This window comes from Chiroxiphia lanceolata, chromosome 2 (genome assembly GCF_009829145.1).
Source record: "Chiroxiphia lanceolata isolate bChiLan1 chromosome 2, bChiLan1.pri, whole genome shotgun sequence".
Taxonomy (NCBI): Eukaryota; Metazoa; Chordata; class Aves; order Passeriformes; family Pipridae; genus Chiroxiphia; species Chiroxiphia lanceolata.
The window spans coordinates 56511855-56524694 of NC_045638.1; the positions used below are offsets into that span (position 1 = coordinate 56511855).

At 42.1% G+C, this 12840-nt stretch overlaps 1 protein-coding gene across 6 annotated transcripts in view; it reads right to left on the minus strand.

The window, feature by feature from the left end:
- FAM124A (family with sequence similarity 124 member A) overlaps window positions 1-12840 on the minus strand; it is a 43783-nt gene that overhangs the window by 11277 nt on the left and 19666 nt on the right. For 5 of the 6 annotated variants that reach the window (XR_004355440.1, XR_004355439.1, XM_032680260.1 and 2 more), the window contains exon 3: window positions 5332-6071. Coding sequence is in view for 4 of the 6 variants with exons in the window: in XM_032680260.1 (XP_032536151.1) it covers window positions 5332-6071 (740 nt within the window). In the remaining 2 variants the exon portion in view is untranslated. Of the gene's footprint in view, window positions 1-3276; window positions 3452-5331; window positions 6072-12840 lie in introns of all 6 variants that reach the window. The other variant, XM_032680263.1, reaches the window with a different exon arrangement.

Below are 12840 nucleotides of genomic sequence, written 5' to 3' on the forward strand. Positions count from 1 at the left end.
AAAAAAAATCAAGTACCTTAGGTTGAAGAAAAAAACAACTAAAAAATCTCCTATTTGAATTACTGACTGATTCACTATGCCCCCCACAAAAAAACCCCAGTCATTAGTATTATGGAGAACCAAACACCTGTGTCACAAAAAGGAAAGGAAAAATAGAGTTAAAGACTTTTAACAACAGGATACTAGTATTAAACTTACAGACTAATTAGATCAGCTTAAGGCACCTCCCTTGACTGAGTCAATTTTTGCTCCAAACACTGTCCTTTTCACTGGTTTCTAAACAAACTAAAAGTAATTTTTGTAAAGATGCCCTGGGCACATCCTTGCTTGTCATAACAGTCATAGAATGGTTTGGGTTGGACATACCTTAAAGATTGTCTAGTTCCAACCTCCCACACCATGGGCTGGGACACCTTCCACTAGACCTGGCAGCTCAAAGCCCCATCCCAACTGGCCTTGAACACTTCCAGGGTTGGGGCATCCACAACTTCTCTGGGCAACCTGCTCCAGTGGATGCTTTTCTTGTCTTTCTTCCTCTTTGTGTTCAGTTTGGCTCTATCTGCACTATTAATTCAAGCAAGCTTGAAGCTCTTTTCTCACCTCCATTTCCCTTCCTGCAGACTAAACTGTTCTCTGCAAAATTGCCTTTTTTTTGCCTGTTTTTGTCTTTTTGCCTCCTCTGATTCTGGTTTAGATGCTCTTCTTTCTTTTTTCTACTTGTACTTAACTGTAGTGACTCCAGACTATAGTAGTGAGTGTGTTTTCTTTCCTTTATCTCCCAGAATCTGCTCTTGGTAATGCTTTGAGTAACAGGGATGACATGATTAAACTGTATTTAAGACTACAGGCATATATTTTATCATCCAGCCTGACTTTTTGTTAACCATTTCACAAATTATTACGCCATTTCTTTACAAAGCCTGCTGATACTGCAGGCAGATGAAAGCATTTCAGTTTTCAGGATACTAAATAGCTGTATACTTCCATCAGGGACATGGCAGAGGTGCCACAAGGCCCATATCTAAAATGGCAGGAGATTGACTAATGCTCTTAGAATATTTACATGTTTTATCAAGGTCATATGAATGCTGGATGACCATCAAGGCACCCAAACTGGAAACTAGGGGAAGGAGAAGGAATACTCTTTTTTGTTGGAGAGGAAAGGCAGAGCCAGCTGAGGTCTGGAAGGGTCTGGTTGGTCAGCTGAAGTAAATGCAACCATGACCACACTGATCTGAGTCCTAAATCTACATGTAAAAATAAGTGGATTCCGAGCCTCCAAGAATTGCCTCTCCTTAGCAAAGATAAGCTTGGGGGGCAAACCATTCCTTACGCTGCAGAGGAGAGTAAAATGTTTCTTTTAGTCTCAGTTGGGGCTGATCTGATTATTTTATTTCATGTAGGACTACCACAGACTGGTAGCAAACCATATATTTCTTTGATTTTTATTTGTCTTGTTTTTGGTGCTGAGGAGTATCAAGGAGAGCAGCAAGAAACATTTCAGCAAGAAACTAGTTATTACATGGTGACTCAGATGCCTCAACATACATGTTTGGTACATGCTAATATCTCCTAGGGTGCCTGTCTGGCATTCCAGGAAGGCACAGCCTTCCTGTAGGTCCTGAGTCTAATCTGTCCAGACATCTTTTCTTGGTAGCTCAGGTACCCTTTGGCACATAAAACAGCAGTAGGTCTTATGCTTAAGTGCTGAGCCACTGCCCAGATGAAATACTCATTTGGTGATGTCCACCTTCCTCCTGAATATGTCTGTATGTTCCACCTCACACAGAGCAGCTAGGAAATTCTGTCAAAATATTATTTTACTTTTCCTATCCTACTGAAAGTTATTCTCATGATTGAAAGAAGCCATCTGTGCACTTTCTTCTCTCCGCTCACTACCCCTGCTTTTCAAACATGCATGGCCAAGCCAGTCCAACTCTTATGAACCTTTCCTGCTTCCCATGTAGCACTGCCAGGAGTAACAAGTTGATTAGAACTTCAGCTGTCTCTGTGTGGATTATGCCCACAGACAGCCAGGAATCGGGACAAGACCTGCAAACCTGTATACTCAGTATACTAGTATATGGTAGATTATTAGCTACACTATTTGCATATTCTTCCCACTGCTCTGACAAGAGCTCCTGAGAGCTCCTATTTCTGGGCTTAGCATTGGTGAAGCAGTGTGGGTGTCTTCCCACAGGATGCAATCATGTTCTTAAGCCTTGTTCCTGCTACAGCCAACTGAAGCTTACCCTTTGAGCCTCAGCTGGTATAGAGCTGCACCCTTGGAGCTAATTTGCCAATGTGGAAAAGCTACTGTGACAAAATAGTTCTGAAGGGCTTCCTTGCAAATGAAGGAATAGTTTCTGTGGCATTAAGCAGATTTATCTTACCCATGAATAACTTTGTTTTCTCTTGCACTGACTTTATCTAAGCCCCTTGATAATTGCATTTGCAAAATGGATTAAGAACATGGATCAATCCAGCTGGCAAGTATCCAAGTCCCTGTGAGGACACCAAGAAAAACACGGAGGTCACATCTTGTTAGCCTAATCATGGAGGTATATTCAAACTTGAAACTTTAAACATTGCCTGCAAATTAATAGGTATACAAATCTATCATTTTTGGTATAATTGTAATTTTAATCCTTAAAGAGGTGCAGTATTCTGATGATTATGAAGTACCAACAGACATGCAGACTGAAAAATACTGGAAAGTCATTGTTTGAGTTCATATAACTGGAAAGAAGAGAAGGATTTTACCAATGCTGTGACATGGATAATATAAATAATAGCAGCTCCCTGTGAAAAGTCAAAATGTAGGCCTGCCACTTTCAAAGGTATATACTACAATTTCTTTGGATTTAGAATGAATTAAAAGAATATACGAAATCCCTGGATCACAAAATCCAATGTATCCTACAACCCACGCTCCATCATTTCCTTCTCCCTAACCAACCATCCTGCCTTGAATTAAGGTATTAACCTGCTGGCACCTGCTGTGTGGCTGTTATGTAGTTAGCCATCAATCTGAACACTGACAACTAAAATCTATTTAATGACAATTTTTTTGTTCCTGTGTCAGAACAACCATTTAGTGAAACAGTCTTTTCCTGTTCCTGCTGTTTACCTTCTTGTCTATTTTCCAAGCACAGTCAGAGCTCCCTTTAAACTTACTTTGGCTGGGCTCAGATGACCCTAGTCTTCCAGTTTCTCTTTGTAAGACAGTCTTACCATTCCTCTGCACGGGGGGAGAGCCCTTCCCTGTACCTGCACCTTTCAGAAGTCACCTTTCTGGAGTCCAGAGCTGAAGACAGGGGAGGCCTTTGGGACCCAATGCACGGGCACAAACACTTTGCACCTTTCTTAGGGGATAGTAACACCAGTACACACCAGAGACTGCACGCACTTTTCTTTCCATGGTCATGTTGCACTTGTGGCTTGCAGGTACCTGAGTATAAACAGGACATTTTCCCTTTGATTTAGTTGTAGAGCTCCACTTCTAATTGTACAGACTTGCTTAAAACTTGTATACCAGGACCTAGTTTTCAGGATTTCATAATTGCATAAGTTAGATCCAAAGTCTCTGTTTTCCTTCCACTTTGCATATATTATTCTTTTGCTTCACCACACTTCAAATGTGATGAATTCCATTTTTGTAACTTCACTCCCATTTGTCATTTGCCCTCCTGTTCAGAATCATCATCCTCACCAAAAATAGAAATGAAAATTAATTTCAGTTGAAGGCCACATTTAGCAGGCTTTTGCTTTTTTGATACATATGGCTAAAATCTTATTTTGATTTTCTTTGCAGGTTTTACCTCAGTCTGCTACTCAGCAAGTCTTGCTTTACCTCTGTACTGCCTGGCATCTTTTACTTCTGAAATCTGGTTTTAAATCAAAAGCCTTATTTAGAAGCCCTGTTTTTTTTTACCCTTTCCTTCAATTTACTTGAAACTGGTGCAAGATCCCATAAAGTTAAACCACATAGCAGAAACCTCCTGAGAAAGAACAGGGAAAAGGGGATATTTGTGAGTGTGGTTGCTGTGTATAATTTTCATGATGACTCTTGTCAGCTTCAGTTTACAAGTTATCTCAGACATGGATATGCCTACAGTACAATCAGTAACTCTGACAAATTGGTGACTGTCTTGCCAGATGGGCAAGGAGGCTGCCCTTCTCAGCCCTATATGTGTGTTTTTCAGCTCTGGCATGGGGTTTCTCTGAGAGTGGCATCTGCAAAGCAGCACTGAAAGGTTTCACTACCACTTGGATGTGACTCACCAGAGCACAGATGCCCTGTATACCTGGATTTTCAATCCCAGGAGCTACAAATCCCGAGGCACTGTGCTACACACAGTGTACACACTTCTCCGCATGCTGGGAGGTCTGTATGGTGGAAGGATGGCGTCCCCAACACTTCTTCCACAGAAACAAGGTCAGACAACCGGACAAGCCACATGAATGAAATTCAGTCCAAAAAATTACCCTTTGAAATCTGAACAACTGTCTTTCAAAGGTGAGGGCCTGTGCTCCTCGATACAAATGTAAGCGGCAATAAATACCTCTGCAGTGCAAGAATGCATATTAACCTGGCTCTGGATTGCCAGATACACTCTCTGCAGGGCAGGCAGCTATTAAAAGCTTGGTACTTGTTATCTTTTTATCTCCCTTGGATGTGGTGTAGTGAAGCAGAGCATGCTGATACATTGCCCAGATAAGGTGCCTATAGATGTCCTAACAAATAAACTCTCTTTCAGGATTTGGTTACAAGCGCTTGAGATTAGTTCAAAAGGAGAGTCTGTGGGAATGTCTCTCTTAGGCTGCTCTTCAGGGTGCATTTCTTTTCCTTCATCACCTCTCTCTTCATCCTGATAATCACTGCGCAAAAGAGAGATGCAGTATGTCACCCAGTGGTGCTAGAATAAAATGAGTACCATCAGGAATTCTGCTTGTCTTCCATAAAAATCTCATAACTGAGGGCTATTTTAGAACTCTCTATCAGTTCTGTGCCCATATTTCTTATAAAACAAAACTCAACAGCCATAATTTCTTCAGTCAGGCTCATAATTCCTTCTCTCTGCACTTTTTAAACAGCTACCTCACATCACTCAGCATAAACGGAGGTTAACTGATATCTGGATAATATCAGTCACTCTTTTCTGATTAGTTACACACACAGCAAGGGGTTTCAGATTCTTTGTTTAGCAGTACTGTCCTGGCTCTTTCTCCTAGGAAAAAAAAAAAAGGCTATTTTTCTGTCTTTTCAGGTTAAGCTTTCCTGCACAAAAGCAAGATATGTGCTTCTGTTTCCCTTTGTACTGAACTTACCTGCAAAAGGATCCTATTTCCATCATGGTCTTCTGTCTGCCATCTGCCTTCACTGATGGGGCTGCATGGGTTGGGCAAGAGAGGCACAAGCTGCCCCACATCTTTTACTCTGAACTCCAGCACTGCTGACTCTGTCGTCATTGGCACCTGGCCCTTTGGAAGTTTCTTTAAAGAAAATTGAATGTCTATTTCCATGTTAGAATAGACAGGAAAAATACAAAAGTCTGCTTTTTTCTGACATACAGGTCTTTTCAATATTAACTCATACAATTTCAAAATGTCCCCAAAGTTTTCATTCCTGCAGTATATGGTGAAGCGGATCATTTCTTTCCCGTAGTGCACTGGGCGAATGGCCCACAGAGGAGTCTCTGGAGCCAAAGTGTAAAAGTCTTGGCTGCAAGGCATGTAAGGGAGGAATTTCCCATGCATTAGCTCTGTGTGGTGGTAATGCCAAGGTGGCCGCTGAAAGGTTTCATGGAGCTGCAAGATTGGTTCTTCTCCATACTCCTCCTGCAGAAACAGAATGATGGCAAGGGCTGGCTGAGAAACACCAGCCTTAACTGGCTTCCTGCGCTTCTTGGGCACTCGTCTTTCTGAGACTCGGAACAGCTGGAGGTCTGGATGGATCCAGGCTAGAAGCTTATCGATGGCTTGCTGAAGAGTCTTGGATTCACCTGGGTCTGTGATAATATGTACACTAACAAGGAATGGGTCTTGTATGCCTTCCACAGAAAGTTCACCTGAAATATTTAAAAAAAAAATCCTTTAATTTTGTAATTTGTAACCAAGTTGACAACATTTAGGTGATCCTTAAAGAAGACACTGTCCACTCAGTCACAGTGGGCTTTTTTTTTTTCATCTCTCTCAAGCTCACCTGTATTAAACAAAAAAAAATGTACAGAGATACAGCAACCAAGAAAACAATCAGAAGGCAGAGAAATTTCATCATGCGTACGATAAGAGTTACTGTTTCTACTGAAGTAGCATCCAGAAGACATTACTCAATGTGTATTCATGTGTTAGAAAAGAGCTGCTCCATATAGCTGAGAGGTAGGAAAGATAAAAATACTGATGTAGAGTGGGGGTAAAAGGGATATTAGTGATGCGCAGAATAATCATGGTGGACAATGTTCATTCCACCTTGTTTTAATGTGTGCCAACTGGCTTCGGTCATGGAAATCACACCACTGAACTCCACTCTATTACCCTGACGTTGGAGTTTTCTTAACACTCAGTTAAGAATATTTTGTGTCCTGGAGGAAATTGTTCTAATAAGTAAGGTGAAGTTTGTAGGGAGAGGTAATATCTTTTATTACACCAACTGATACAGTTGTGGGAAAAAAAAAAAGCAGAGAAGCCTTCAGGCACATAAGTCTTTCTTCAGGAAAACATATTACTTGTCCCAACAAATCCTCCACTGTTTATATCTTCAGACTATCAAGACTATAATACTACTGCTTCAAGGTTTTTATAAGATTAGGGAAGACTCATAAAAGCAGGAAGCACAAAAAAATTACACTTACTCGGGGGAAGAAAAAACCTCTAGTTAGCCTTGGCAATGTTCACAGGGGTTCTATCTGTTGTTTGTCCCTGAAACCTCTTTGATAGCTCAGAAGTGAAACAATGTGTAGTTGGAGGGCTGAGTAGAAATTGTTACTTCTGTTTTGCTGGAGTTGCATGCCAATAAAGATGTATGTGCATGGTGATCCAAGAAAGTTTAATAAATTAGTCATGTAATTGATATTTTTGCTGAAATGGTTCCCCTTATGTGGTGTTCTGAAACCACCTCCATGTTTGAGACCCTGAGCCCAGGCACAAAGCCCAAATGTGTGAAACCTCAGAAAGATTTCCCAAGCTTTTAATTGTGCAGATCACATTTAACGGGGGGATTGTCTCAAAGGCTATTTCCCCTCCTATTAGCAATCAGTACAAACCTCTCCCTCCTCCTTCCTGGCATCAGAATAACATTCTTGTGATACTTCACCAATTGCTTTAATGGAAAAGCAGCTTTATACGAGTAGTGTATTTTAGTTGTCTTTCAATACAGAATAGCTGTAAGACCCAGAGGAAATCTAGATGCAACTCATAGCTGTCCAGACAGAGATGGCTGGTAAACATACCATCAGCCTCAATTTGAAGCTGCAGAAAGATATGGTATGCACAGCAAATAGCAAGCATGCATCTTGCCTAAGGGAGATAGAGAAAAATCAAATAAGTAATCAAAAATACAATTACAGGAGAGTTCTTGTATCTCTGTGTGAAATGGGTGATGTGGAGTGACTTTGTCAGATAGCTAATAGGAAAAAAAAAAATGAAGCAAAAAGAAAAACTGTCAGTATGTGGCTAGAGGTTTTGCTGTGGCAATCATTACTGGTAGGTAATTCTTGGAGATATCCCCATGTGGGGTAGTCACAGTGTGGGAGAAAAACAAAGGGCTGTGTGGGGGGAGGTCCTCTCATGGTCCTTTACATGGGGCAGCAGGACAGGAAGGAAAACAAATTGCAGAGGACAGTGATCTAATAAAACCAGAAAGAAAGTAGTCACCATAGCTACGCAGTCATTCATTCTCTAAGACTGGAATAGAAGATGTTCAGCTCTTTTCTCCCTCTGATTCCTTTGTTACACAAATGCTATCAAAGCCTGCAACAAGTGACAGGCTTGATATTTATGCATATAAATGACTGGAGCTCTGAAAGAAGGCTGGGCATAACAATGTGAAGCAGAGAGCCATCGTTGCTGACGCCTTCTTGCTCTGCATTGAAAAAAAGTCCCTGAGCATGGCTTTTCTGTCCTCCTGTTGCTCAGCATGGTGCATGGACACTGAATGGCTAAAGCATTTTTCACAAGTAGAGCCTTGTGGGAGCCAGTGCCAGCATTAGTATTCTGCAGCCATCACTGCCTGTACCCATCGGCACCAGATGCTCACAGAACCAGCCTCAGAGGCACGGCACAAAGCCATCATTAGGAGCTGGGGTTATACACAGAGCAGGACAAATCATCTTTTTTTTGAGTTAGAAGCAACTCAGTTGAGGGGGGAAAAGTGTAACAGATCAGTAGAGAAAGAGCTTCAGTTCTATTTTATGTTATGCTTTTCCCGTAACGCTTTTACACCTTTCATTATGTGGTTTCTGTGCTTCTAAAATGGCAGCCCTTTCTATTTGGGTAAGGAAAAGAGAAACTTAAGAAAAGTAGAAATATGAGGCAAGAGGAAACTTTCTCTGAACTGACATTAAGTTGCAAATTGTTTCTATGTTACTAACAAGTCTTTTGCTCCAGCTGACAAAGAAGGAGGGGAAACAGCACCATTTCTCATGACACAGTTCTATTTGCCCCCGGCAAATTGTTACAGAAGCAAATGAAAGCTCTGCATATGTATTAGCCTTCCTGTGTTACTAGTTAATCCCACAGAAAATATCAAAATGCTGAGGCATCTATTTGAAAATAAGCTTCACAGTTCTCATAGCTGTTACATTTTCCCCCTTTCTATGACAGAAGGGGATTAGTTCTTTTTGAGTTGGCAAGCACTAACTTTGCTAAGAGGTAATTACTACCAGGATTGAGAGAGTATTTTACAATTCTAAACTTTTTACTCTTCTGTTAGGTATTATTAACCACCTGTGAGAGGTTAAAGCATCAGCCCAAATGCTGTGGGGCTGTCAGACCTGATATTTTATGATTGAGCTTTATATGGGTCCTTCTCTATATATTATTTTTATTTTGTTGCTGATGAGATATTGCTGAGCAGAAATGAAAGAAAGTCCTGCAAAGCAGAAGGGCAGTTTTGCCCTGTGGTTCTTCCTTCCCTCCTCTTCCTGCCCAGAAACCACCATCTTTTCATCAGAAAGACAATATGACAGGAAGCAGTGGGTCCTGTCAAGTCTGTCTGTGCCAGCTATCTCATTTTGGTTTGACTTCTCTGAAGTTGAAGCTGCCTTGGCTAGAGAACAGACAGGACAGGTTGCCTACATCCCCTGCTGTGTGTATGGAGAGAAGCAGCCATCTCTGAAAAACCTGTGGAGGATGATCTTGCCTTCCTCATTCCTTTCCTCTTCCCTCACTCTGAAGGGAACAGTAGTGCCTGCAGAGGCCAACCTTCTTGGCATCCAGAGCTGCCCAGCCCTTCCCTGGCCAGAGGTGCCCAGCTGGATGGCTATGACAAGGGCTGGTGAAGGGTATAGAGAACAAGTCTTAGGAGCAGCAGCTGAGGGAGGGCTGAGGGCCTGTTTAGCCTGGGGAAAAGGAGGCTCAGGGAGGACCTTATTACTCTCTACAACTGCCTGAAACGAGGTTGTAGTGAGGTGGGGGTTGGTCTCTTCTCCCAAGTAACAAGCAATAAGACAAGAGGAAATGGCTTCAAGTTGCACCAGTGGAGGCTTAGATTGGATAATAGGAACAATTTCTTCACCAAAAGCATTATCAAGCATTGGAACAGGCTGCCAAAGGAAGTGGTAGAGTCACCATCCCTGGAGGTATTTAAAAGATGTGTAGATGTGGCCTTTAGGGACATGGTTTAGTGGCAGACTTGGCAGTGCTTGGTTAACAGTCAAACTTGATGATCTTAGAGGTCTTTTCCAACCTAAATTATTATATGATTCTATGATCTGGTGACACAAATGCCCATGGGTGAAGTGGGAAGTCCTCTGCTCCCTTAGGGTGGTGGTCAAGGGGGCAGCCACCATCCCTGAGAGATGCCAAGACAATTCAGGTATCTGGTAACACCATTTTTGCAGCAGCTGGCCAGGAAGGCAGGGCTCCTGGCCCAAAGCAGGCTCAAGTGGGTGCAACATCAAGTCAGCAACCCCAGCAGCTGGGAAGCAGCTAGACTCGTCTGCAAACATGGGGAACTGGAGCTAACACTCCTTCTTCCTGGAGTATGTATGCATTTAACACTAAACAACACAAGAGGCAAAATGTCCCTAGAGTTTTCTTCCATGCCACCTGCATAATCCTAGATTAGAGAATTCTCCCTCTTTCATTTGTTTTTTGGCCCTGGCTCTCTTGCATAGCTTGCTCTAGCAAAACTATGGCCATGACTGGGCAGTCTGGTCCCTCTTTTACACTGTGACAGACCCAGGTTGCATTCCCTCTTGACCAAAAACCAGTCCTGTCCTTCTCCGGGCAGTGTTCCAACCCCTTTTTTATTGCAGGAGAAGTCACCATCAGCAGTCTAAATGAGATCTGATTTTCCAGCTTCTCCAGTGGACTAAAGTCAGCCTGTAGTGAAGTTTAGGAAGGGTTTAAGTATCTGTCTCTCTGAAATATCTCTCCTTTTGGTGAAACAAGGTATGAACCTAGACCTCTCTGTCTTGCCAGGAGGTATTTAATGAGGCCTTACCTACAGGGTTAGGCAAACCTGGAAAGTATGTGAGCTAGGACTGAATTTGTAACAAAGAAAGATTGTCCAGGCAGACTGGTTCCTGGTCCCAGTTTGTGCATGGGAAAAAGCATTTCCAAACTTTGGTAGATACTTTCAATATTCTAGTCACCTAGATTTTCAATCTTTTATTCAGGAAACGCAGAGGAAATACCCAACCTAAAAATACTTGACCTTTTTTTTTTTTGCTGACCTGCATTATTGCATTGAGAACCTGAACATTGGAATGCTAACTTCCATTTTTCCACTGCAGCATGCTGCTTCATGGGAACCAACACCTGAACATATCTTACACTGTACAGATCACGTTAATTTATCGCTACATCAAGCAGAAAGATTTCAAATTTCATTCGACTAAATTGCATGATGCAGCACCAGAGATGTAAATCGGGCAATGGGAGAGGGTAAGAGCAAATGTGCCAAGCTTCTGGACTGCAAATCCCGTCAAGCAGTACTTCATTATCAAGACGTAACTGCTATCAGGAAGTAATGAAATAATTCAGAATCAAACATTGCAGATCAGCATATTTTTTTTCATTGTTAATCAATCAAAATATTTCATCTGTGGGAACGTAAAGTAGCGCCAAACACTGTATAAATAATGTCAGAAAAAAAGCACTATAATATTTCCAATTGAAATTTCCCAGGATTTCTGTTGCACAGAAAATGTCCATATTTCCTTATTTCAATCACATTCCAAAACACAAAGAAGTCAAAGTGGTAGAATTTCTCAGTGAACAGGATCTTCACACTTTATTTGAGTCCAAGGCAAGACTGACCATTTTTGGTGTACTAATTGAAAGGCTCATGGGCGGACACAAAGGCAGAGACTATTTTCATAAACAAGGAGCGTCGCTTTATGGGCAGCTGCAACAGAAGCAGTACTGGACACCTCTGGCACCAGAACCCACTGTTAGATCATGCTTTGATGAATTATGTAGCATCAATAATCTTTTGAACAAGCAGGATGTGACAGATTCACCAGCTCTTCCATTCTCTTTCCCTGCTGTTTAATAGCATCTGACAAATGCAGGGCTGCCGGATAATGTGCTTCTCAGCATGCCCTGCTTTGCACACCACCTCTAACTCATGAAGGATGTTCAGAAGCAAGAAGAAAGGGGATATTCTGCACAGCAAAGAACCAAGAGGAAGAACCTTTTTCACACTCCCTTCAGAGCAGCATTTTCCTGAGGAGCTGCAGTTGAGCGTTCTATGATGGTGTCAGGATGGTCACTCCTCCATCTGTACTAAGGTAGTACAGACAGTGCATAACAGCCCAGCATACAAATAAGCATAGCAAAATGGTCAATCTGCTCCTGCAGTTGCTGTACTACAACAACAACAACAAAAACAAAAACATTGCAAAAATAAAGCTCAAAAATTAAGCCCATTATCTGTCTGATGGAGATAAAAAGCCTTCTCCAGTATATTAATATGAATAGTCTTAAGAGGCATCATTGCCCTTAGTGTACAGCATGCAACCAACCTTGAGGGAATGAATCTTATAAAAAACTGATACTTAATGTCCACAGATCAAGCAAAGGCAATGTAGATGGTGCAGTTATTGCTGAAACTCCTCAGTATGCTACAGGTCCAGTGAATTATCATCCCTCCTCCACATACTACCTTCCCCTGACCTGCCTAAGGGTAATGCATGATCAACCTAAGCTGCTGTTGAACGGGGTTATCTCACTTCATCTCACATTCTTCACCTCTCCATGCATTCCTGCTCACTCCCTTCTGTTGGCCTGAGCACTTGTGTAGCTACATGTCCTACATGGATCATGCAACAGCACTCTGATGCTCACTCTCCCATTTGCAGTCATACAGTCTGTGGTGCCAGGATCACTGTCGTGGCCCTTTTCAGAGCCATATGGCCCCCATCTTCTTTATAGGAATCACAATCATTGTGGCACAGAGTCATCCCAGGGAGAGTTAGGTACCTGAAGGATGTCCCTCCAGCAGGAGGCTGGCTGTACTTGGTTCCCTTTGTAGCCCAAGGTGAGAGACAGAATCAAACCTTCAGATAAGGCCCATCACTCTCTACTGTACATCCTTCCATCTTGGATGCCTCACCTGTCCAACTAAAATGGAGGGTAAGTTGTGCCTACGTGCATATTTTGAAAATCATTCTT